Source organism: Mesocricetus auratus, unplaced genomic scaffold (genome assembly GCF_017639785.1).
Source record: "Mesocricetus auratus isolate SY011 unplaced genomic scaffold, BCM_Maur_2.0 Super-Scaffold_100018, whole genome shotgun sequence".
Lineage (NCBI taxonomy): Eukaryota > Metazoa > Chordata > Mammalia > Rodentia > Cricetidae > Mesocricetus > Mesocricetus auratus.
The window spans coordinates 38,673,927-38,696,897 of NW_024429199.1; the positions used below are offsets into that span (position 1 = coordinate 38,673,927).

Below are 22,971 nucleotides of genomic sequence, written 5' to 3' on the forward strand. Positions count from 1 at the left end.
CGTTCATACATATAAAATAAAATAGGTATATTTTAAAGAATGAATGCAGGCAGACATTATAAAGCAAGGGTTAAAAGCAAAGTAATGTGGCAATAGAGCAAGAAAATTGAGGCCTGGGGTGTGCTGAGTGGTGCAGCATTTTTTTGTAGCATGAAAAAGTCCCAGGGCTTGATCACCAGAAATGGGAAGGAAGGAAGGAAGGAAGGAAGGAAGGAAGGAAGGAAGGAAGGAGGGAGGGAGGGAGGGAGGGAGGGAGGGAGGGAGGGAGGGAGGGAGGGAGGGAGGGAGGGAGGGTGGAAGGGAAGGAAGGAGGGAGGGAAGGAGGGAGGGAGGGAGGGAGGGAGGGAGGGAGGGAGGGAGGGAGGGAGGGAGGGAGGGTGGGAAGGAAGGAAGGAGGGAGGGAGGGAGGGAGGAAGGAGAAATGAGATTATAGCATTAAATAGGCTAGAGAAAAGCAACAGCTGTCACTAGCCAAAGCTCAAGCTGAGCTTCAAGCTCTGCAGCCAGCTAAATAGGAAGTCATTTTAAGAGGGATGGAAAAATAATGGGTTTTTCATGGGTTCCCAATGTTTTCCTGTTACTCAACAGCATTCAAGGGGGAGGTCACAGGCTCTTAGAACTACAAGGACTTGTTCATAAGCAAAATGAAATATGTTTCTCATTCATTTGAATAGAGTCAACAGCAAGGAGTCCTGGCCACAGGGTATTCTATTCCCCTCTGACTGTCCACAGTTATTTATATATACTTAAGGTTGTATCAGTTAAATGCATTAGCTCATCTAGATGAGTAGAAATAACCTAACATGGGTCAGAAATGAAGTGTCTACATATCCTTTACACCCTCTTCATCTTTTCAACAGGGTATTTTTCCCTGTGTTCTACTTAACATACCAGTAAACATAGTTCTTATTTCTGGAAGCCATGGTTACTATTGGGAGAGATTAACCAAGAAAGCAAATGTGGGTCATATAGAAATTACTAAGTAAGAATTGCTAGGTGGTGGTAACAGTATTTTCTTAAGGATAAAAAAAAAACAAGAAGAAATAAAATCCAAAGGATTCAACAAATTATCACTATTATACTTGTGATATAGCAGGAATTAAAGAATCAGTATATAATAGATGTAACAGACATTGCAATTTATTTCTTTCAATCAAGGAGTAAAGGGAGGATGTGAGTCATTTGAAAAACAAATTCATGGCCTTAAAATCAGTAATGCTGACTCACTGCCATTATTAAAGAATTCTTTAGTTTCTCACTCTTAAAAGTCACTTAAAAATATTGAGTTACATACCCAGGAAATGTATTTGGGGTTAGTCTATGGGTAAATACCAGAATAGTGACAGCTAATTTGGTGGGGAGTGTCTACACACAAAACAAACAGATCATCTACTCAGTCTTGGGGGAGGGATCCTAGCACAAGGCTTAACAGTCTGACAAAAGGTGATTCTACAGATGATATGAAGAACAAAGGCATACCATGCCAACAGCTATTGGGTACCAAGAGCCCAGCAGATGCTCTGTATAACAAAAAGACACAGTTCATGCCTAGGACTTGATCCTTATTATGTTATCACTAGGGTTCTTTCTCTCAACTAAACTGGAACACAAACATTTGAATTGTTGGTTTTCGTGCATGACCTGGCCACCAACGAGTAGACACTTCTTGGCAGAAGAAAAACAGAGAACATGATTTAAAGAGAATTTCATGATCACATGTCATTTCCATTGTCCCCTACAAAATAAATTCCTAGGAAGTCATGCTTAGTTCATATTTTTCTGTCATCGGTTATAATTACCAAATTCAAAACTGCAACAAACAGTAAATTGGTAGAAGCAACTGGAGAGGAGTAAATACCCCTTGGAAGGGTTCAAAATTGTGTGGCTTACAGACTAAGATGTTGTAATAATCTGGCTTTTTCCTGTATGGAAGATGAATTCTAGAGTAATGAAAATTAACTTTTCTTAGCATAATGATCCTTCTGCCTTTACTGTCAATATACATTGGTGCAAAACATAACACCCAGAGGCTCAACCCTGCTTTTCTGAGTCCACGTGTATTTCTGTCTCCTTGTTCTGTGTCATGCCACCTAACAGGCACAATATGAAAATCCTGCTGAAGTATTCCTCTGTGCCATAGAGTCACATACCTACGGTGTGTGACTCTTGGAATGCACATCTGAATGTCACCGGTGTCTCTACCAAAGCAGTCCCAGCAAAAAAATGGTATGCTCCATTGGTCAGTGGCACTGCTATCGGTCCACCTCCTTCATCTGCCAAGACCTCCAGATGTGCAAGCCAGAGTCCTTGAGCTCCGTAGCATTCATGATGTCTCTCACTCCCCACAGCCAAGCCACCACAAATGCCTTTCTCCTCACTCTGCTCTCAGAATGGATCTTGAGTTGATCTGCTAGTCTCTGGCTCTTCTGCCCAGCACTCAAACACCATGCAGTGCTAATGTTCCCTCACCCTAAGTCCCCTACCACTTCTTGAGTGCTGAGTAACCCTGGGGAAGTAACACAGCCTTTTTACTGACTTTAGATCCTTCATATTTCTTTCCTCCCCCCCCCCCCACCCCCTACCCCCACCTTTGGTTTTTCGAGACACGGTTTCTCTGTATTGTTTTGGACACTGTCCTGGAACTCGTTCTGTAGACCAGGCTGGCCTTGAGCTCACAGAGATTCACCTGCCTCTGCCTCCTGAGTGCTGGGATTAAAGGCGTACGCCACCAACAACCAGCCTTCATATTTCTTTAAAACTACTCAGTAGCAAAATCAATGACTATAAAATTCCTGGAGTGCATGTTATGTGTTAGGATCAACTGATCTCAAATAGGTGAACCTATTGAAGCCTTGCAATATTGTGAGGCTGTGGCTGTGGGTATGACTTAACAGTCGCGGACACTGATGCTCAAGATAAGTAAGCAACTAAGATTATACAGCAGCAAGTGACAAAGCTGGAATCTGAAGCTTAGCATGGAAGCACATGCCTGTTGAGACCAGAGAGCCTGGGCTACATAACTAAGCCCAGCCTGTGGGACTGGCTTTAAAACTAAGGCAAGCAACCAAAGCCAATGAAACAAATGAACACAGGATGTTAGCTTCAGAGAACTTATTCTTAATTTCCATTCTGGTTGAAACACATTTACCTAGAAGAGATATTGCAGAGATTTAAAAACTGATTCATATGAAAATTTGGGGACTGAAAAAAATAAACTAGGAAAGCTTTAGTAAATATATATTTCATTGTGCTATTTATTCATTGTATGTATGTGTGCCACGGCACAAGTGTCAAGGTCAGAGGACAAGATGTAGGAGTCAGCTCTGTCCTTCCACCAAGTAAACTGAAGGGACCAAACTCAGGTCTTTAGGCTTGGCAGCCAGCGCCTCAACCTACTGAGCGATCCCGCCATTCCTCATTGTAGACTTTTATGACTACAGATTGTTTGAAAGTGGTAACAATCTGTCCCTTTATGTAACTATCTAGAATGTTCCATGTTTCTTGGTAAAAGCAACATTTGATACTTCATAGTAACATTTTGCTTGTTTGTTTTTCAGACAGGGTTTCTCTGTGGCTTTGGAGGCTGTCCTGGAACTTGCTCTGTAGACCAGGCTGGTCTAGAACTCACAGATATCCACCTGCCTCTGCTTCCTGAGTGCATGTGCCACGTCTGCCAAGTCATAGTAACTTTTCTTTTACAAATCAAAAATTACATCAAATTTCCTATGTTACCTAAAAAGCGGCATCAGCTAACACTTAGATGGGGTCCTTTTTATTGGACATAAAAGCCTTCAACTCTAAAAGTTTATCGGTGACCTTCCCTTTTTTGCCCAGTGACTGGACACAAAAAATCTTTCATAAGCACATAATTACGTATTTGGCCCTGGGATTCTAATATGACAGTAAAAGTTAATAAATCTGAAGAGTTGGGGTTGGAAAGTAATGCAGTAAGTTTCCAGTGTAATCCTGAGAGAGGTAGAAGGAATTAGACCATAGTCATTTCCAAGTCCCTTGAGTAGAGATTTGGGGTGTTTTCTATATTCCAGCACCTCCTGCATGTTCTTTGAGAACAATAATTAAATTCTACTATTACCAACTGGAAACTACAATAAATGATAATTTGGCTTTTATTGGCTGAATTTAAACTTTTATTCAACTCTTAGTTTGACTGAGTGGTTTTTCTCAACCTTCCAATTCTAAAAGCATGAAACTTGGCTCTCTAGATCTGTAGTTCAATCCACCTGGGTTTCTACAATGCTGTAGCTCTTCATTACCCCATAAAACACGTTGATAAGATGGGTTGAGATATAGCTCAGACATTAAACGCTTGTAGGCAAACACAAGGACCTGAGTTTGATCCTCAGAACCCACGTCTAAAACTCAATACAGCAATGCATTTGTAATCTCCAGCCTGGGGAGGCAAAAATTAGATACGTGGGATTCACTGGGCAGTCAGTCTACCCTAAGAACACTGAGTCCCAGGCCCCTGTGAAAGACCTTGCTCCAAAACGCAATGTGGATGGGCCAGAAAGATGGCTCAGTGGTTAAAGGCACTGTCCTCCCAAGTGAGATGACCTTGGTTCCTTCCGCAGGACTCACATGGTAGAAGAGAAAATGGACGCACATGAGTTGTCCTCTGACCTCAGCATTCAAAGCAGGGTACATGCATGTTTACTGTCCCCATAGATACATATTAAACAAAGAAATGCAATAAAATTCAAAGAAATGTAAGGTGGATAATTCCTGAGGATGACACCCAAAGATGACCTCTGCCCTCAACAGTCATGCACACACCATGTACATGCACACACATTCACATGCACACTCCCTCAGATACCCCACTACACACATGCAACACATAATGAATGTTTTGTAAGATACTCTTTGTTGATGACTGTTGTTCTTCCTTGAAAATGGCACAAACCCTTTGTGTTCTCTCATTTACCTGGAAATTGAGGATTTGCTGGAGTCGTTCCTTCATCTGATGACATCGCTGATTCACTACTGCATCCAGCAGGGATAATCTGCCCAAAAGACAACCCAGGGTGTCTTCAATGACATCCCGATTGTCACCATCCTCTGGAAACGCTTGGGAAAACAAGTTCTTGTTCTTATCCATTTCTTCAGACATTTCTTTAATGTCTTTGGCAAGAGCCTGGGGTTGATGAAAACAAAGATTTACCTCCTCATGTAGACCTCTGTAAATCAAGTCATCTTCGCCTAGAAACCTCCCACTTAGGAAGAGCTACACTGATACAGCTGAATCTCTTTCTGGAACTTCTCTAGATTGCAGGGAAATTCTTCTCAGAGAGATTTTTCTTGGGGCTTTATATTACTAGATAATAAAGAGATGCATTGATAAAAATTAAATTTTAAAAAGTGATGGCTAGGAACTCACTCCCTAAAGCTCATGTTTCACACAGGGAGGATTTGAGTGGTACAATAGCCCAGAGTTCCCCATTTCTCCTCCTCTCATACACACTTTAAAAAGGACGAAAGGGCAAAGTGTACACACTTTGGAGAGCTTCTCATAGTTAAACAACTCTGTTCCACACTGTACTTCTTCGAGACACACCATGGCACTTTATTAAAGCTGTCTTGTTCTTAATATTCTTCATATGTAAAGTTAATTACCAATTACTAAGATTGTAATTGCTTTGAAATTCCATGCACAGACAGAAATTATCAACCTCACCTCCTGGTTGACCAGACAAGCTTCTGTTTCTTCTGGCAAAAGTGCCGTGGCCACAAATAAACGCTCTTCAACATCATCCAGCCAGGTCGAAGTGGCTGAGACTCCATCATACAACTTCTGCTCCAAGTGGATATTCTGTCTATTTGCTCCTCCACCCTGGAAAAGAAACACAGATGGAGATACATACAGAACAGATAAAAGCATCAGTGCTAATCCAGGTGTAATGGCACACAACTATAATCCCAGCCCTCAGGATGCAGAGACAGCAAGATGAGCAGTTTAAGGTCGTTCTTGGCTACATAGCCAATTTGAGGCCAGCTTTGGCTACCAGAGAACCTGCCTGCATTCCTCTACCCCCAACCCATCTTCCAATAAAAAACAATCTTAATTATGAGCATTATCAGGAATCACAGGGAAATACTAGGCAAAATGAGATTCATGAATCAGCACTCGTCAGGACTCATCACTAACGCTGGGCATCAACTGTCATGTGCAGAGATAGAACAATTTTTCGGAGAACAAAAGAACCAATCCCAGAAGGACAAGGACAAGACAAGTACATGATGTCAAAGCTGTACCTGGGATGACACCTCCTCCAAGGCCTGGTTTAGTCCATCCAGCAAGGACGTCACTGAAGACTTATCTTGAGTCTGAGCTTCCCCTCTGTACAGTGGCACCCCTGCCAGGAGTCTGTTTGGACTACTGTAAAGCTGCAGGCAAACAGAGACAGCTTACTTAAGAGCCAATGAGCCAGGTACAGTTTTCTAAGTTGGAGGTATATATAAAGTAGGTACTGGAAGCCTCATCTGGGGAAATGGGAATTTTCTAACACACCACATTACTGAGTCCAGTGGCCAGATCTAGCAATGACTATGAGTTTTAATGATGAAATATAAAAAATAAATAATGGCGGGAATGCCTGAATGTTTATACAGTTACCCCTGAAATGTCTTCCCAGCTTAAGCTCTCCTTTAACCACCTGGCAAAGACTGGGCTCTTTCCTTTTAATGCTCACCTCTTCTCTTCGAAAGGCTTTTAGATTCCCCCATGAGGACCATGCCAGGACAGAAGTCCAAATGCCTTGGGGACATCTCCAATCAAACTCAGTCCTTTGATTTCCCAAAGCCACTTCTGCCTGTTTTTAAGGCTGACCACTCATCACCCTGTGAGCACGGCAGGCTACCCCATCCTGTTAATTTGAACATCTGCCACCCGATGTGTCTCCCTCTCTTTAATTGTTGCGACCTTGCACGTTGTGTCTGCTGTAGTGGCTTTCCACCATTATTTTAGCCCGTCTTTCCTTGGGATTTCTACTTGTGGAGCGGAACCTACCATAGCTACTTACTTTCTCAGGAATGTGTGACATAGTTCCTGGGTTGGGTTACAGGTTTTTAGAAGGTAGACCCATATTTACCCTAAATCCACAAAAATGCATCTGCCTAGAGGCACTAAATACTCTTCAGATAGAGCTGAAGAAGAATCCAATCCGAGATAAGATAAATTTAGGCAGAGCATGGGGTGGGGCAGAGTTGTGCTTGTAATCACAGGTCTGGAGAAGCAGAAGTAGAAGGGTCAGGAGTCCAAGGAACCCTCAACTACATAGCAAGTTCCAGGGCAACCTGGTTCACACGAGACCCTGTTTCACAAACCCAAGGGGAAGTACAAAATGAAAGAAAATGTTTGATACCACTTGCTCTTGTTCCTGTTCCAGAACATTCTGTAACAGTTTCTGCTTGGCACTAAATTCTTGATGGAGGCTTTCCCATCTCATTCTCATCTGGTCTTCAGCAGATGACTTCGTCCCTTCCATCCCCAACTCCTGGGATAACACAGCAGGTTTTTCACTATTAGAAGAATAAATAATCTAAGTTTACAATGTGTGCAAAAAAACAGGAAAAAAGAAAGGAAGGAAGGAAGGAAGGAAGAAAGGAAGAAAGAAAGGAAGGAAGGAAGGAAGGAAGGAAGGAAGGAAGGAAGAAGGAAATTAATACTTAATTGGTATTAATAGACCTGGCCTCAAAAAATGGAAAAAGATTATCTTAATCATTGGCTTGTACCTTAAAAATATATAAATTAAAATAAAAACATTGCAATTATAAGCATATTTGTCTTTACATATCTGAATCACAAACACACGAGTATTGCAAACCCATTGAAAATGGCTAAGTACATAATAAAATTAGGAAGCATAATAAGGCCATGGACCAGGGTCCTTTGACAAACAGCCTGCAAATTGATGCAAAATCTGGAAAAGGTTACTCTAGTGAGAGCTTTTACTGTGAGTCCAAGTGACATTCAGGACACATTGTGGAGGGACAGATGAGGGGACGGAAGCAGTGCTGGGCGGAAGAGTAAGGCTTTCAGAGTAGGAATCTAATCCGAGGCGGGAAGAGGGCATCCGTGGTACTTGCCATGGCAAGCAAGAGACCCTGCATCTTCAGCACTCAGAAAACAGGGCAGGCAAGCAGAATTCCTGGGACAGCAGTTAGCATCGTGTGACACTGAGTGACTTGTATCACATCTCTGAGTCTCAGTTTCCTCAACAAATGAATGAACATGGCATCCATGTTCTGCAGGGTTTTTGTTTGTTCGTTTGGTTTTTTGAGACAGGGTTTCTCTATGTAGTCCTGGCTGTCCTGGAACTCACTCTGTAGACTCTGCCTGCCTCTGCCTTTCAAGTGCTGGGATTAAAGGTGTGTACCACCAACGCCCGGCTCATGTTATGAAATCATGAAAATTAAATAGAACATATGTGATGCCTACAGCTGTATGTAATGAACAGCAACCATTCAGCATGTGGGGCTTAATAATCTATGTGTTAACATACATTGATCTTAAATATTAATATTGAAAAAAGTACCTATAATTGTATGGATTTAAAAAAAGCACTTTCAAATGGAAAAGAAAGTTTTCAAGCTCCTACGAAAGTAAATTTCCTTCTATGTTGGTTATAGTACACCTGTATCCATTCATTGTGTTTGCATGAAAATTCAATATCAAACCAAGGGAGTAGTTACCATCCACATTCTTTTATTTCATGAGTGACACATATAAAAATAGAGCAACTAGTTTTAAATTAGAACGTGGTCTTTTTATTTCTCATGGGAAAGTATTCTTTCATGTCAATGAATTCCTGGTTGGTTTTCCTTTGTAGCCTTAGAAATAACTAGAGACTTGACAAGGACATGTGAACTGGACTCAATTACACTGAAGGGTAATTTTTCTAAGGAATTTATGTAACCATTGAAAAATTTGTGAGTGGTATTTTTTAAGTGAATCTTCCCCCAGAAAGCTAGCACAGCAGGACACATTTCTTTTTACAGGAGATTAGTAGTTGAAAGAGCAACTTGTAGATGTTTATCTGTTGTCTGGGTTCTAGCCAACCCTGAAGGCCAAGGAGAAGGGGTAAAAAAATTAAACAGAAACTTTTTTTTTTAACCAAAAATTGCACAAGATTCTCACAGCTCTTTTGTGGAACCAGTTATCTGCCAAGCAGATAGAACTGACTGTCTTCTATGTAAAAACAGAGAAGTAAAAGACACAAAAAACTATGGGAACCTGGGTGCAGGTACAGGAGAGTGAAGATACCCCCTGCTCTCCCAGCCTGGAGAAGTGTTTCCTTGTTTGCGATTTTACTGCTGATATATCTTAAAGACCTTAATAAAGATCTTTCTATGCATGGACAGCAGTGATTGCTATGGGGTGACTTAAATGTAAAACTCTGTATCCCATGATACCTGTGTGTATTGACACTGAGAAATATCATGTCCATGTTGACTAAACTACAAAACTAGTTTAGTCCCCACATCTGCTGTCTGCAGACTTGTTATTTAGGTTGGATTTTCTGATTCATGTGCACATGATACTTCATTTAAGTCATACTGTGCCTTAGTTGCCCCCTGACTGATTGCTATAATTTTGTTAAGATTACAGGTGTGCACAATTTTTTTTTCTTGATGCTTGTGGGTACTCCTGCCTTTTGGATTAGTTGGTATTGTAAGTAATATATTTTTTTTGGCTTTTCAAGACAGGGTTTCTCTGTATTGTTTTGGAGGCTGTCCTGGAACTTGCTCTGTAGACCAGGCTGGCCTAGAACTCACAGAGAATTGCCTGCCTCTGCCTCCCAAGCGCTGGGATTAAAGGCATGCACCACCAATGCCCAGCTGTAAGTAATATCTTATAATATCTTTCTAACATATTCTCTCTCATGTTATTTCTGCTGAAAACAAAAAAGTGCTTCAGATTTTAAAAGATTTTCTTTGTATCATTATCAAAACGTTTTGCAATGTTGGTTGCTCCTTATTATTCTAACTGTATTAGCAATCAATCCAAGGTCCCAAGGCGAGTGACTCAAAACACAGGTATGTCCCACTGGCTACAGTCCCTTCATCTTTCCACCTTGCGAATACTCAACTTTCTCCTTTTCTAACAATTTATCTTTCTGTATGTAAGACTTTCAAAGTGCCCGCTCCAAGCCAGGTCCCCGGGGTCAGAAACTTCCCATAGAGAAATTACAGGGAGAAACCTATTACAGGGTCACACCACTTCACCTGCAGGCACATCAGCGTTTTCAAGGATGTCCCAGGTGGGTTATGAAAATGAAAATGTTCTGTGCTTAGGCATAGTCACCAGTTAGAAACATCATAGATCCAATTTGATATTGCATTTCCCATTTGATTCAGAAAACAGGTGTCCCTGGGAATAGGTGTGCTGGGCATCCAGGAAGGTAAACTCGTAAGTCATTATTACTAGCCATTTTCTCTATCCACACAACAAAATGCCTGACGGTGCAGAAGCGTTTACTGTCAGAGTGAAAGGGGTGAGTACCTTGTGTGGACTCCTGGAAAGTGACTGAAGCAAGATGCTCAGCTTTTCACGTGACAGGGAAACACAACAAGGAGAGAAAGTTGCAGGCTTTCAAAACATACCCAAGGCCACCTGAGCCCTCCGAGGCTGCCGAGTGCTGGGTGAGAATCTCCTCTCCTCGGCTGGCTACTGAGCGGAGAAGGCTCTTCTGCTCAGCTAGCTCCTGTTCGAACTCCTGCACAAACGCAAACACAAACGCCGCTGTCACTTCAGAGGACTGTCTGCCGTCACTGTCACTGCTGTCTACCTACAGAACATCTGGAATGACTGTAAGTCTGTGCATAGTGTAAAAAGCACAGCTTAGGCAAATTCCCCTGCTCTGAGTAGCTGGAAAAGGCAACAGAACAGAAAATTTTCGCTGGACAATGGTGCCCCCATGTGGTGAACTATGCTCCTTCCCATCCAAGTCAGTGCTGTCTTGGGCTAGCCAGGAGAGACTCCGTAAGACATGGAGACAGTCTTCTACTTTATTAGCTGCATGGTCAGTGGATCTGATTTGGCCTTTTCCTCATTCACAATAAATTTGTTTAAGCTCACATTTGACAGGAGAAAAACAGGAGTGTACCTTTTACACAGTCAGTATCTTCAATTATTCAAATTATTCAATAGCAATCATTGGTATCATAACTATGATCTGATCTCATGAGGTGTCTATCTATTTGAAAGTAAAAAAAAAAGAAAACATATTTCATTTCTTTGAGAAAATGTATGTATTTCAGAGCTTGGCCCATTCTGGAAGGTCTCCCTGGGACTTTTTATAATTATCGCAGAATAGATGCAAATGGGGTCAAATCACAAAGTAAAGTGTCCCTGTGGAGGCAGGTTACAGCTGAACTACATGGTGTAACCTTAAACGCACGCCATCTTGACAATGACCAGACACCCCACCATTCCATCAGTTATGGGGAAGCGCGCCAAAATGACTGGTCATGTCCTGCTTCATGCAGAAATAAGGTAAAGCCAATCAGTGAAGAGCTGTGGCAATGCTAGGAATGTTATCCAACGGAGCACTTGCCTGGCCTGGTTTCCATTCCTGGAATTGGAAACAAGACAAAACTACATCCATAAAAACCTTGGCCATAGAAACACCCCCCTCAAGTTCTTCTCGTGGCAGACCTGCCACCTGGAGGAAGGTAGGAAATGATTTACTTTCTGCTGTTGGAGGCTGCTCTGCCGCCGGTGGGTCCGTGTGGAACGGGCTTGGGCCAGCCATTCCTGTACTCCAGGGCTCTGAGTGGCCGTGAGGTCAACATCACTCTCTTCTTTCTCTTGTGTCGCTCCCTGCTTTGAATGGAATAAGATGAGAATCCAGGGCCATGCCACCCACAGGAAAATCTCACCCCAGGGGACACAGGACTCCTCTGGTGTGGTTTGTATAATGACTTCAAACCACTGCCATTTGGACATGACACCACATATTTTTAAAAAGACAGTAACACCAAATCCGTCTAAGTTGTGACATTTTTAGGAAAAAGAAGAATAAACAGATGATTACGCCCACAAGTATTTACAGGGAAGCCCATCTTTTTCCAAAGTAGTCATTTTTTTTCCAATTCTTTTTTCCACAAAAAATACAAAACAACCCTCTTGTGAATTTCTTAAAGTCACACAAAGGCAAAATGTTACCCAGGTAATCATTACATGTCAAAATTTGCTGTCTTTCCTCTAAAAGCTTTGCCCTGCCACCATCTGTCTAGGTCATGTGATATCCACAATGTGTACAATATAGCAAGTACTTGCTTCTCAAAGAGTTTTCTAGAAGCTTGCCAACCACCGAGACCAAGGCCTTTGAGAAACAGTAAGTCCCACAGCTGAGTTGACATTCTAGAATTCAGGACAAGCAAAGCATGATGGTTAATCATGATTGTCACCTTGGCTGGGTGGAGAGCACATGGGAGAATAGTAAGGCATTCTTCTCCATGTGTCTGTAGATCATGAATGCTCCAACCTAACCCATGGTTTTAATCCACTCACAGATTCAAAATCTAAACACACAAGCAGGAAGTGGTGGAACCAACCAAAAGGCAGTCCAGTTACAGGAAGATGGCCACTGGTGGCACTTGGAGAGTATATCTTGGTCCTGACCCCATCCTACTATTCTCTCTGTGTTTCAGCTTGCCTGATTTGAAAAGCTTGGCCTTGTCATGCCCATAGGCCATGATGTCCCTGCCTTGCCATTAATGTTAACGTCAGGTGATGGAATCAAATCTCTGAAAACAAGAGCAAAACCACAACTTTCATCCCTGAAGTTGTTTCTGTCAGATATCCAGTCACGGTGCCGAGATGCTCAGTACCATGCAGCAAGAGCTTCCAAGATGGCCAAACATCCTCTACACCCCTACCCCCCACCCCCACAGACACACATTCTTTCAAGTTGTCTTTCAAGAGCTGCAGGAAGTGGCCACAGAAACCACCAGACAGACCATCATCGGACCGCTTCAGCGGGCAGCAAGCCGTGACCCACCCTCACCTCCAATAACATAAGAAGGCAACACAAAACAGAGCAAAACACGGGGTCTCAAGTTGGGAGGGGCAGCTGAGGAGGGGAGTAAGAAGCAACCATGATCCAGAAATAGTACACATCGTATACATGCTTGAAAGTCTCGAAGGTTAGGTAAAAGTGTAAAAAGCTCTAAAAAAATCAAAACCACGAAAAGCTTGTACAATAAATGTATAAAGAAAGAAATCAAAGTGGGGCTTCAGGCTCCGCCTATGAGTCCCCCAGCCTTGAGTTAGTACTGGAACTCTTAATTCGTGGGTGTCCGGTATTCAAAAGGATCTGTTTCTATACTTCTGTATAACAAACAGCTCCTAGTATCCTGGAGGCAAAGGAAGATAGATCTCTTTGAGTTCAAGGCCAGCCTGTTCTATATAGCAAGTTCCAGGACAGCCAGGGCTACGGAACAGAGAAACCCCGACCCTGTCAACTCCCCAAATAATAAATAGCTCCTGTTCAAACAGGAGTTTTTCAGTGCCATGAAAATCAGCGTAATGAGGTGTCAACCAACTGTGGGCACAGCGCTTGCCATCCTACAAATTCAAAGACTTGCCTGGGGGATTTTAAAGGGACTTGGTGTGATCATTGCAAGGGGCGATCTTAAAACATGCTGCTTCCTCCCTCTGTGCCACCCCACCTCTGCTTCATTGCTGCCTTGGTAAAGTTTGGCTAGGGAAGAAGCAAGAAAGCAGTCACTCATCACCCAGGCAGCCTTCTTGCCTCGTTATTCTAACGGGATGGGAAAGGTCCGGCTAGTCCCATGCATTGCCCTGAGACTAGTTGAGAGTCAAAGCCTTTCTTTCTTTTCACCCATATTTATATGTGAAGGGATGGATCAGATGGGTTTCTTAATACCTTTCATTCATTAAATGCATATGCATGAGATGCTGATCTTGGAGGACAGTGTACTTGGCAAAGAAGCAGTCAGACAAGGTGATATAGACAACTGCAGACAACTGACCAGCCTCCAAGAAAAGCTGGGTTACATACAAGGGCCAGAAGAGACGGAGAGCGGGTGAGGGGCAGAAAGAGATGGGAAAGGCTTGCCAGGCTGCCCAGAGAGCATTATTCAGAGGACAACTGCAGGGAGCATGGAAAGTAAGAAAGCTGCCACAGAACTATGGGAGAACCAGGGAACAGCTATGGTCCAACTATGCCCTACCGGAGAAACGTAACTGAGAACATCAGCATGGGAGAGGCCACCATGCCTACAATCTGATGAGGTGGGGAGCTGGGTCATCCTGCTACCAGCTGTGAGACTGATGCACCACTGTCCCTTGGTCCCCACAAGGAGGATGGAGACCCTGCTTTCTCTCTTCAGTTTTAGCATTCTAACTCACCATTCCAGGGAAAGAACTTTGGTTTTCTATACTTGTGTTTTCTTTCCCCCAATCTCATGATTCATAGTTTTGCCAGCTGGTTCTATGTCAACTTGACACAAGCTACAGTCATCTGAAGAGAAGAAATCTCAAAAAAAAAAAAAATGCCTCCCTAAGATAAGGCTGTAAGCAACTCTGAGTTTTCTTAATTAGTGATTGACGTGGGAGGGCCCAGCCCATTGCGGGTGGTGTCACCACTGGACTAGTGGTTCTGAGTGCTACAATAAAGCAGGCTGAGCAAGCCATGGAGAGCAAGTCAGTAATCGGCAATCCTTCATGTCCTCTGTATCCCGGGTCCCTGTCCTGATTGAGTTCCTGCCCTCCATGATAACATGTGATTCAGGATGCATAAGTCGAATAAGCCCTTTTGTCCCCAAGTGGCTTTTGGTCATGGTGTTTCATCTTAGTGATAGTAGGACGACAGAGGAATGACTGAGATGACTGAGATGACAAGACTATCATCTTTGTCTCCAGCCCTTTGGTTATTACTGCTCTACAATGACGCAAGCCATCAAATGTAGAAGGAATATTTGACATCCCCACGTGAGCTCCTATGTGCTGGCCACGAATTTCCTTTCCCTTAGCAGGATCCAGCCTCCCAACTAGAGATGTTGGATCAGGTAGAGCAATATGAGCACCCTTGGTCTAAAAGATGCTATTTGTATCTTGCAAGCAATGTGTTCATAGTGGGTGACTCACTATACCTCATTAACATCCCTCCCTCCCAGGAATTTCTCCCAATGATAAATAGTGACTTTCTGGAAAGTTATGAGTTTAGCGGAGTGGGCTTCTGGCACAGGAGGCCAAGGAGCACCCCATTGAGAGAGCACCCCACTGCAGGAGCACCCCATTGAGGGAGCACCACCATTGCGGGAGCACCCCATTGAGAGAGTACCCCATTGAGAGAGCACCCCACTGCAGGAGCACCCCACTGCAGGAGCACCCCATTGAGAGAGCACCCCACTGCAGGAGCACCCCATTGAGGGAGCACCACCATTGTGGGAGCACCCCATTGAGGGAGCACCCCACTGCTGGAGCATCCCACTGCGGGAGCACCCCACTGTGGGAGTACCCCATTGCGGGAGCACCCCACTGCGGGAGCACCCCACTGTGGGAGTACCCCATTGCGGGAGCACCCCATTGAGGGAGTACCACTATTACAGAATGAGCTCTCAGAGACCCTGCCTGGTTCATGCAGGCAAGAGAGAAACAGCAACTTAGAAACCTTACAGAATGACAATATGAGACCTACAGTGACGGCCCCAAGGAGTCAGCATACCAGACTGAAGTCCCCAATCACAGTCATTTCAGCTACAAAGTACTGATCTTGGCGGCCATGACTTTCTTTGTTTTCCCTCCTGGGACCCAGGCCACTTCCTCTCTGCTATTTAATTCAGTCAAGGGCCGTTTCCCAGAATCCATCCAGAAGATCCCCTCCCTTCAAGACTCAGAACCTGTGGGCACTTCTACTTGGGTTGTTCCCGGTGGACTGTCACTGTGTCTTTCAAATTACCTCAGAAAGCTTGGAATGTGAGCCCTCACCACTGTTTACACACACAGACAAACCTTCAGATTCTAAGAATTCATCTGTCTGACTAAGCAAGTCCACAGTTTCCAAAGAAAATTAAAGAAAGAACAATGACAGCACCAAAGAAAAAAACTGTCCCTTAGAATGTGTTTTCTGTGTTGTTATATTTAATTTTTAGTTAGTAGATTTTTCTGACTCTGTCATTTTAAAAGCTAAGACTTGATCAAGAATCTAGTTCCTGTTTCGGCTCTTTCCCCTGGGGTGAGGTGATATCCACAGGAGGAATGCAAGCCCTGAGAGGCTTTCCAGGGGTCTGATAACAGCTTTCCCTTCTGCCTAGGGAAAAGGAAGTGTGGTTTCTGTCAGTAGAGACTCACAGGGTGGGGCCACCTGGGGTGTTTGTTTTGGAAAAGAAGAATAGTCACCATCTTTATTCCTGGAATATTCCTTGGAAGAGCAGTGAGAATTGGGAAATGCTAAACCTGAGACAGTTTGGTTTTTTTTTTTTTTTTTTTTTGAGACCTGTATTGTTTTGGAAGCTGTCCTGGAACTCACTCTATAAACCAGGCTGGCCTTGAACTCACAGAGATCCGCCTGCCTCTACCTCTTGAGTGCTGGGATTAAAGGTGTGCACCACCAACTCCCGGCTTGCAGTTTGGTTTCTTAAAATGTATTTATGCCCATGGGTGTTTTGCCTCCATGTGTGTCTGTACAAGGGTGTCAGGTCCCCTAAAACTGGAGTTAAGAGACAGTTGTGAGCTGCCATGTGGGTGCTAGGAATTGAATTTGGGTCTTCTGGAAGAATAGTCAATGTTCTTAATCACTGAGCCATCTCTCCAGGCCCACAATTTGCTGTTTATATAGCACCTATGGACCTCCTTCCGATAGGTGACATTTTGTGAAAATGACCTAAGCCTCTTATGAAGACAGACACCTTGTTAATCAAGAAATGCTTCCGCCGGGTGGTGGTGGCACACGCCTTTAATCCCAGCACTTGGGAGGCAGAGGCAGGCGGATCTCTGTGAGTTCGAGGCTGGGCTGGACCGATAGCCTCCGAAACAATACAGAGAAACCCTGTCTCATAAAAACCAAAAAAGAAAAAAAAAGAAATGCTTTCACTTGTCCTTAAGTCTACATTTCTTCATGTCTGTCTGTCTGGGAGAAAGGGAGAGACTGGGTCTTCACCGATACCCACACCAGCTCACTTTGCAAAACAACAAAATCAAATAAATGGGGCAACAGGTATTATACGCCACACATATACAACAGCAGTGAAAAACATGGGTTAAGAGTGCAGCTCAGGGCACAGGGGATGCTGAGATCCACGGGGCATCTGACCGTGGTGTAGGGGACCAGAAGAAGGATGGGAAGGTAGAGGAAACAGTGATGCTGTCCCAGGCCCTTTGTTATCACTGAAGCCTGAACCCTACTGTGATACTAAGTGGTAGATGACTCCCATTGAAGTTACCTTTGCTATAAAGGAGAGCCCAGAAAGCCAGCTAGCCTCTGCCTCCACAGGAGGACATAGGGAGAAATGCCACCTCAGAACAGTTCCCTCAAGAGAAGATCCATGACAGCAAGACCTTCACTAGACACTGAAGCAGCTGGCGTCTTCATCTGAGACACTCAGACTAAACCACTGAAGACATAATTGCATTTGTTCCTGTTACTCCACTCCAGCCACACCCACTTTGCCAAGGCCAGGTGTGATCCTATCCGGCAGTCTTCATACTAGCTTCCCCTTTGGCTGGAATGTTCACACACACACACACACACACACACACACACACACACACACTGTTCACTCCTTCAATGTGTTCTACATAGTGAGTTCCAGGCTACATAACTATTGAGCAAGACCCTATTAAGAGAAAGGGAGAGAGAAAGGGAGGACGCGACAAATAGTGTAAAGTAAAAATTCACAGAAGTCACCTATCAAAACCAATTTAAATGGGTTAAATGTTCCCTTTAAAAGTGTGAGGCAGAGCCTGGAGGTGGTGGTGCACACATTTAATTGCAGCACTCAGGAGACAGAGGCGGGTGGATCTTGTGAGTTTGAGGCCAGCCTGGTCTATAAAGTGAGTTCCATGGGGCCAGCCAGAGCTGTTACACAGAGAAAAACTGTCTCAGGGGGGGGAAAAGGAAAAGGAAAGAAGGAAGGAAGGAAGGAAGGAAGGAAGGAAGGAAGGAAGGAAGGGAGGAAGGAAGAAAGGAAGGAAGGAAGGAAGGAAGGAAGGAAGGAAAGAAGGAAGGAAGGAAGGACATAGAGAAATAATCAAAAGGAAGTTAGGAGGTAGGCCAGGTAAACAACGTCCAGAAAACCCTTGCAATGTAAAATAAATCTGACCGTCAGGAGTCACAGTGTTACTGCAGTGGGCAGATTCACTCACTTGTTGAATGCACAAACTACACAAAACCTTCTGAAAACATCTAGAGAGTGAACTGTAAGAGGAATCCAGAAGGAAAGCGAACTTGTCACGTCAGAACTATGTCCTCACATCTATGTGGCCCATCGGTGTTAATGGCCTAGCTGGAAACCCAGGCCAGAAGCAGAAGGCAAATGAACAGACACGCAGATGCGTTAGCGACAGCAGGTGCGTGGTGAGCTTGCCCCAAATGCTGCTTCAGCCCAGACTTCAGGCAGCAGCGCTCTCTCGCTCACCTGCATGTTGAGCTGTCTGTCATGCAGGGCCCTCTGCAGCTCCAGGAGGCTCCCTTTGAGCATCCCCAGTTTCATTGTTCCCTCCCATGCACAGATGCACCTGTAGTTTGTATTTCCCTCGCTCACCTGCATGTTGAGCTGTCTGTCGTGCAGGGCCCTCTGCAGCTCCAGGAGGCTCCCTTTGAGCATCCTCAGCTTCCCTGCCAGCTGCTCAGCCTCATCTTTCGTATGAGCCTTGCCCTCCAGCAGCAGGTTCTCGTTGTGCACGGACAGCTGTGACAGGGCCACCACTTTCTGCTCTATTTCCACGAGCATGTTCTGCAACGAGAGAGCGAGGGCAAATTGTCACATCGTGCCAGGCCCTGGAGACTGCTTCCAAACCCTCAATCGTCACCCACCACACAAACGGGTGTCTGTGGCTTTTTCAACTGTATAGAACAGGGTATGTGCTTCGGGGCTTGGGGGAGGTGGGATTACCTGTTACTTCTTACCTTCTCTCTTTTTGAAAAATGAGATACTTTATAATTAAAGGTACATTGGAAAAGATATATGGGAAACGCATTGGGTATAGACAACAAGCCCAAAGAAAGGGTCACTGCACGAATGTTACGCCATTATTAGTTCTATTATCTTCACATTAGATTACAAATGTTAGCAAAATTATCACACAATCAACTTCTTCTTTGTCAATTTCAACACACTGATTTTTGAAGACGAGGGTGCCCAAGGGCTTTCGATCCTTCTGTCTCAGCCTCCTCTTCCTGTCCCCCTCATCTTCCTTTTAAAAATATGACACAGCTCTGATCTTACATTTTAAAGTATGTTCCTCACTTCTACCGAAAATCTTGGAGCTCTCCCTCCAGGATTGAGACTGAACAGAGAAGAAATGCAAAGAGAACCTCCTGCTTTTAAAGTAAGATCTTTTATGAAACAAATGACTGAAAATAAATACTAAATGAAATGGACCACGCCACTTTATTTTTCTCATAAATCGTATTGTTTTTATGTCCTTTGCCTCTAAACTCTTTGAAATGAAGGTCTGTGATGGCCTGAAAGAGAATAATAGTCCCTGCAGACTCACAGGGAGTGGCACTATTAGGAGGTATGGCCTTGTTGGGGTAGGTGTGGCCTTACTAGAAGAAGTGTATCATGGGAGGGGGGTCTTTGGGGTTTCAAATGTTCAAGCCAGGCCCAGTGTCTCTCTTCCTGCTGCCTGTGGATCCAGATGTAGAACTCTGGGCTCCTTCTCCAGCACTATGTCTGCCTGCATGCCGCCAGGCTTCCCGCCATGACAATAACAGAGTAAACCTCTGAAATTGTAAGCCAGCCCCAATGAAATGTTTTCCTTTATAATAGCTGTCTTGGTCATGATGTCTCTTCACAGCAATAAAGCTTAAAACAAAGCCATAGTTGTTGTTCAATCAGATAATTTACTAACGACAAAAATATTTTATTTCCCTCTAGGAAATGGAGATTATTGACATTGCATCAACTCTTAAGAATAAGATTTCCTACCAAATAAGTAAAATCAATTAAAGAGCAAAACTTTCAGTAAAATGGCCACTAAAGGATGATGTCTCAGGGATTATTTCTGAGAACTGCATGTATTGCTGGGCAGGGTTGGTTTAACATCACCCTGGGTGTCCATAATACCTTTTGAGGCCCAAGAAAATGTTTACTTCTATTTTCTTTTTTAAATCAAAAGAGTCTAGGGACGCTAGCATGCATGAGCCCCTGGGTGTAAATGCCACCATGGAATAAAAATGGGTGTGGCAGTGTAGGTTCAGGGTGTGGAGTCAGGTGACTATGGAGTTGAGATCACTCTTGGCTCCCTAGTAAGTTCAAGCCTGGACTATATGAAGTCTTATCACAAAAGGAAAGGAAAATTATTCAACAGAGAAGAACAGTAGAAAAATTAATGTAATAATGAATTCAATACAGATTTTGTAAGTCTACATAGTGCTTTTCACTACTGGGAAAAAGGACCTCACATTAGCAAAGTCTCCAAGTCCACAGAAGTCATCGTGTGTCTCCAATTCTTCTTTTTTCTCCTGAGACAGGTTCTCAGCATATAGCCCTGGCTAGTCTAGAACTCTCCATGTAAACCAGGCTGGCCTTCAACTCCTAGAGATCCTCGTTGTGTGTCCCAAATGCTGGGATTAAAGGTGTGTACCACTATGCCCAACATGTGACTCCAATCCCATGTGACAGCCAATTATAATTATGAAGCAAATGGCTTAATTCTAGATTTAATTTCATAAGATTTTCTTTAACATTTTCAATTTAAAATTTAACTCTCTAGGGTCTAGATTTTAACTGTACTGATGTCTGTATTTTAAATTATAAAAATCTGTTTGATTAGTTTGGTTAGTTTCAATGCCATATGCCTCTAGTTCCTTAAATACTATGAGAACACACTCTGCCACTTTATAATACCCTGAGCTGTGCTGTCAGAATAATGTCAACTATATTGCAGGTTTGTGAATTTCTTTGAAAAACGGATATACCTAAAAGTAGGAGTGGCAAAAATAGCATCACACAAGTCTGAAATACTAATTTGAGTGTTAATTTTAAGCCCTAAAAGGAAACATTTAAAATAGACGCATGCCTCAACTTAGAACAATAGAAAATGCTCCATCTAATTCTCCACCATGAGACAGAGAACAACACTGTTGACACATACAGAGGAGTCTTCAGGCATTCATTGCATGATCTAAGTGATAAGGACCAACATCACAAGCCTGATAATATGAATAAGAAAGACCACCTGGCATACCATTCAACAAGAAAGTAGACTTAATTAGCTAATGCTATTGGAAGGTCTTTTTTGATGCCATATAGGTGAGATACGAAATTGTGCTCACTGATATTTAGCCCTGCAGATTGGGCAGGGTTTTCAGGAATCCTCTAGCTACATTTGGGGGGGGTTATTTTACCTTATAACTTATAGTTCACCCTAAAGGGAAGGCAAGGCAGGAAAGGAACTCAAGGCAGGAACTTAAGCAAAGACGACAGGGTATATTTTTTACAGGCTTGTTCCCTGTTGCCTGCTCTGCCTGCTTTCTTTTTTTTGTAAAATTTTTCATTATTATTATTATTATTATTATTATTATTACTTTAATTTTAAATAGCTTGCTTCACATGTCATTCCCAGTTCCCTCTCCCACCCTCCTCCTGCAACCCCACCATCCCCCACAGCCTGCCACCCTATCCCCACTTCCTTCAGATAGCTGATCTGAACAAGGGAGAGCTCTTGGACCCAAGACCAACAGCTGGGAGGCCAGCATGGGACTGATCCAGAGTGTGAGAGTCAGTGAGGAGGCCTGGGCAACCTATGGGACCCTGGGCAGTACATCAGTATTTATCCTTGGCATACAAATGGACTTTGTGTGTCCATAACACAAAGAGGGATACTCTCTCAGCCTGGACTCTTGGGGGGAGGGCCTGGACCCTGCCCTGAGAGAAATGACATTTTTTTTAAGTGTATGAGTTTTTGCCTGCATGTTTATCTGTGTGCCACTTGCATACAGTGGCCAGAAGAGGGCATCAGATCCCCTAAGACTAGAGTTTCAGATGGGAGTGAGCCATCGTTTGTGGCCTTGGAACTGAACTCAGGTCCTCTAAATGAGCATCCAGGGCCCTTAACTGCTGAGTCATCATCTCCCCAGCCCCTTAAATAAAAGACTTCAAGTGTATTTCACTCACTCACATGCAAGTTCACTGTTTCTTGCTGTATTGCTATTCAAAAGTGACAGAAACCTTTATGAAGTGGGGTCTTGTGGGGGGTTTAGATGCCTTGTTTAAGTGGATCATGGACGCTTATCTTTCTTTCTCTTTCTCTTTTGTTCCAAGCAGTGAGATGAACAGGTTTCTTCCATGTGGCCCCGACGTGATGCACCGTGCTGTCTAAAAACAATGCTAGAATGCAGGCAGGAAGCCTCGCAACAGTTTGGACATAAGCCTTTCTTCTTTTTACGTTGATTGTCTCAAGGATTTTGTTACAATAGTAAGAAGCCAGCACGAGTATCCATAAAACATAAGAAAAAAAAACCTTTGTGTATGGCTAGGGCTGTAGCCTTGCCCAGTACACATGAGACCCTAAGTTTAATCTCTGTTACTTGAAAAGAAGAAAAGAAGGAAAAAAGAGGGAAGGAAAGAAGGAAGGAAGGGAACCATTTATTTGAGGCTGACAGCACTTTAAGGCACACTTTCCTAATGATGGCAGTTGTTGAAGTTTCCCAAGAACCATATGAGGATAATAGTTTCAAATGTCAAATGGCAACTGGGCACCCGTTGGATGCTTCCAATTACATTTATTTCAGTTTGATTCAATGACACTAATTC

General features: G+C 43.5%; 1 protein-coding gene across 20 annotated transcripts in view; it reads right to left on the reverse strand.

Moving 5' to 3' along the window:
* The window catches only part of Syne1 (spectrin repeat containing nuclear envelope protein 1), a 454,318-nt gene that overhangs the window by 115,233 nt on the left and 316,114 nt on the right, over positions 1–22,971 (reverse strand). For 13 of the 20 annotated variants that reach the window (XM_040728319.1, XM_040728317.1, XM_040728316.1 and 10 more), the window contains 7 exons: positions 18,754–18,945; positions 11,711–11,845; positions 10,624–10,736; positions 7,383–7,539; positions 6,274–6,405; positions 5,696–5,851; positions 4,946–5,155 (listed from right to left, as the gene is read on the reverse strand). In XM_040728319.1, the coding sequence (XP_040584253.1) occupies positions 4,946–5,155; positions 5,696–5,851; positions 6,274–6,405; positions 7,383–7,539; positions 10,624–10,736; positions 11,711–11,845; positions 18,754–18,945 (1,095 nt within the window). Of the gene's footprint in view, positions 1–4,945; positions 5,156–5,695; positions 5,852–6,273; positions 6,406–7,382; positions 7,540–10,623; positions 10,737–11,710; positions 11,846–18,627; positions 18,704–18,753; positions 18,946–22,971 lie in introns of those variants that run through there. The other 7 variants (XM_040728331.1, XM_040728318.1, XM_040728322.1 and 4 more) reach the window with 3 other exon arrangements.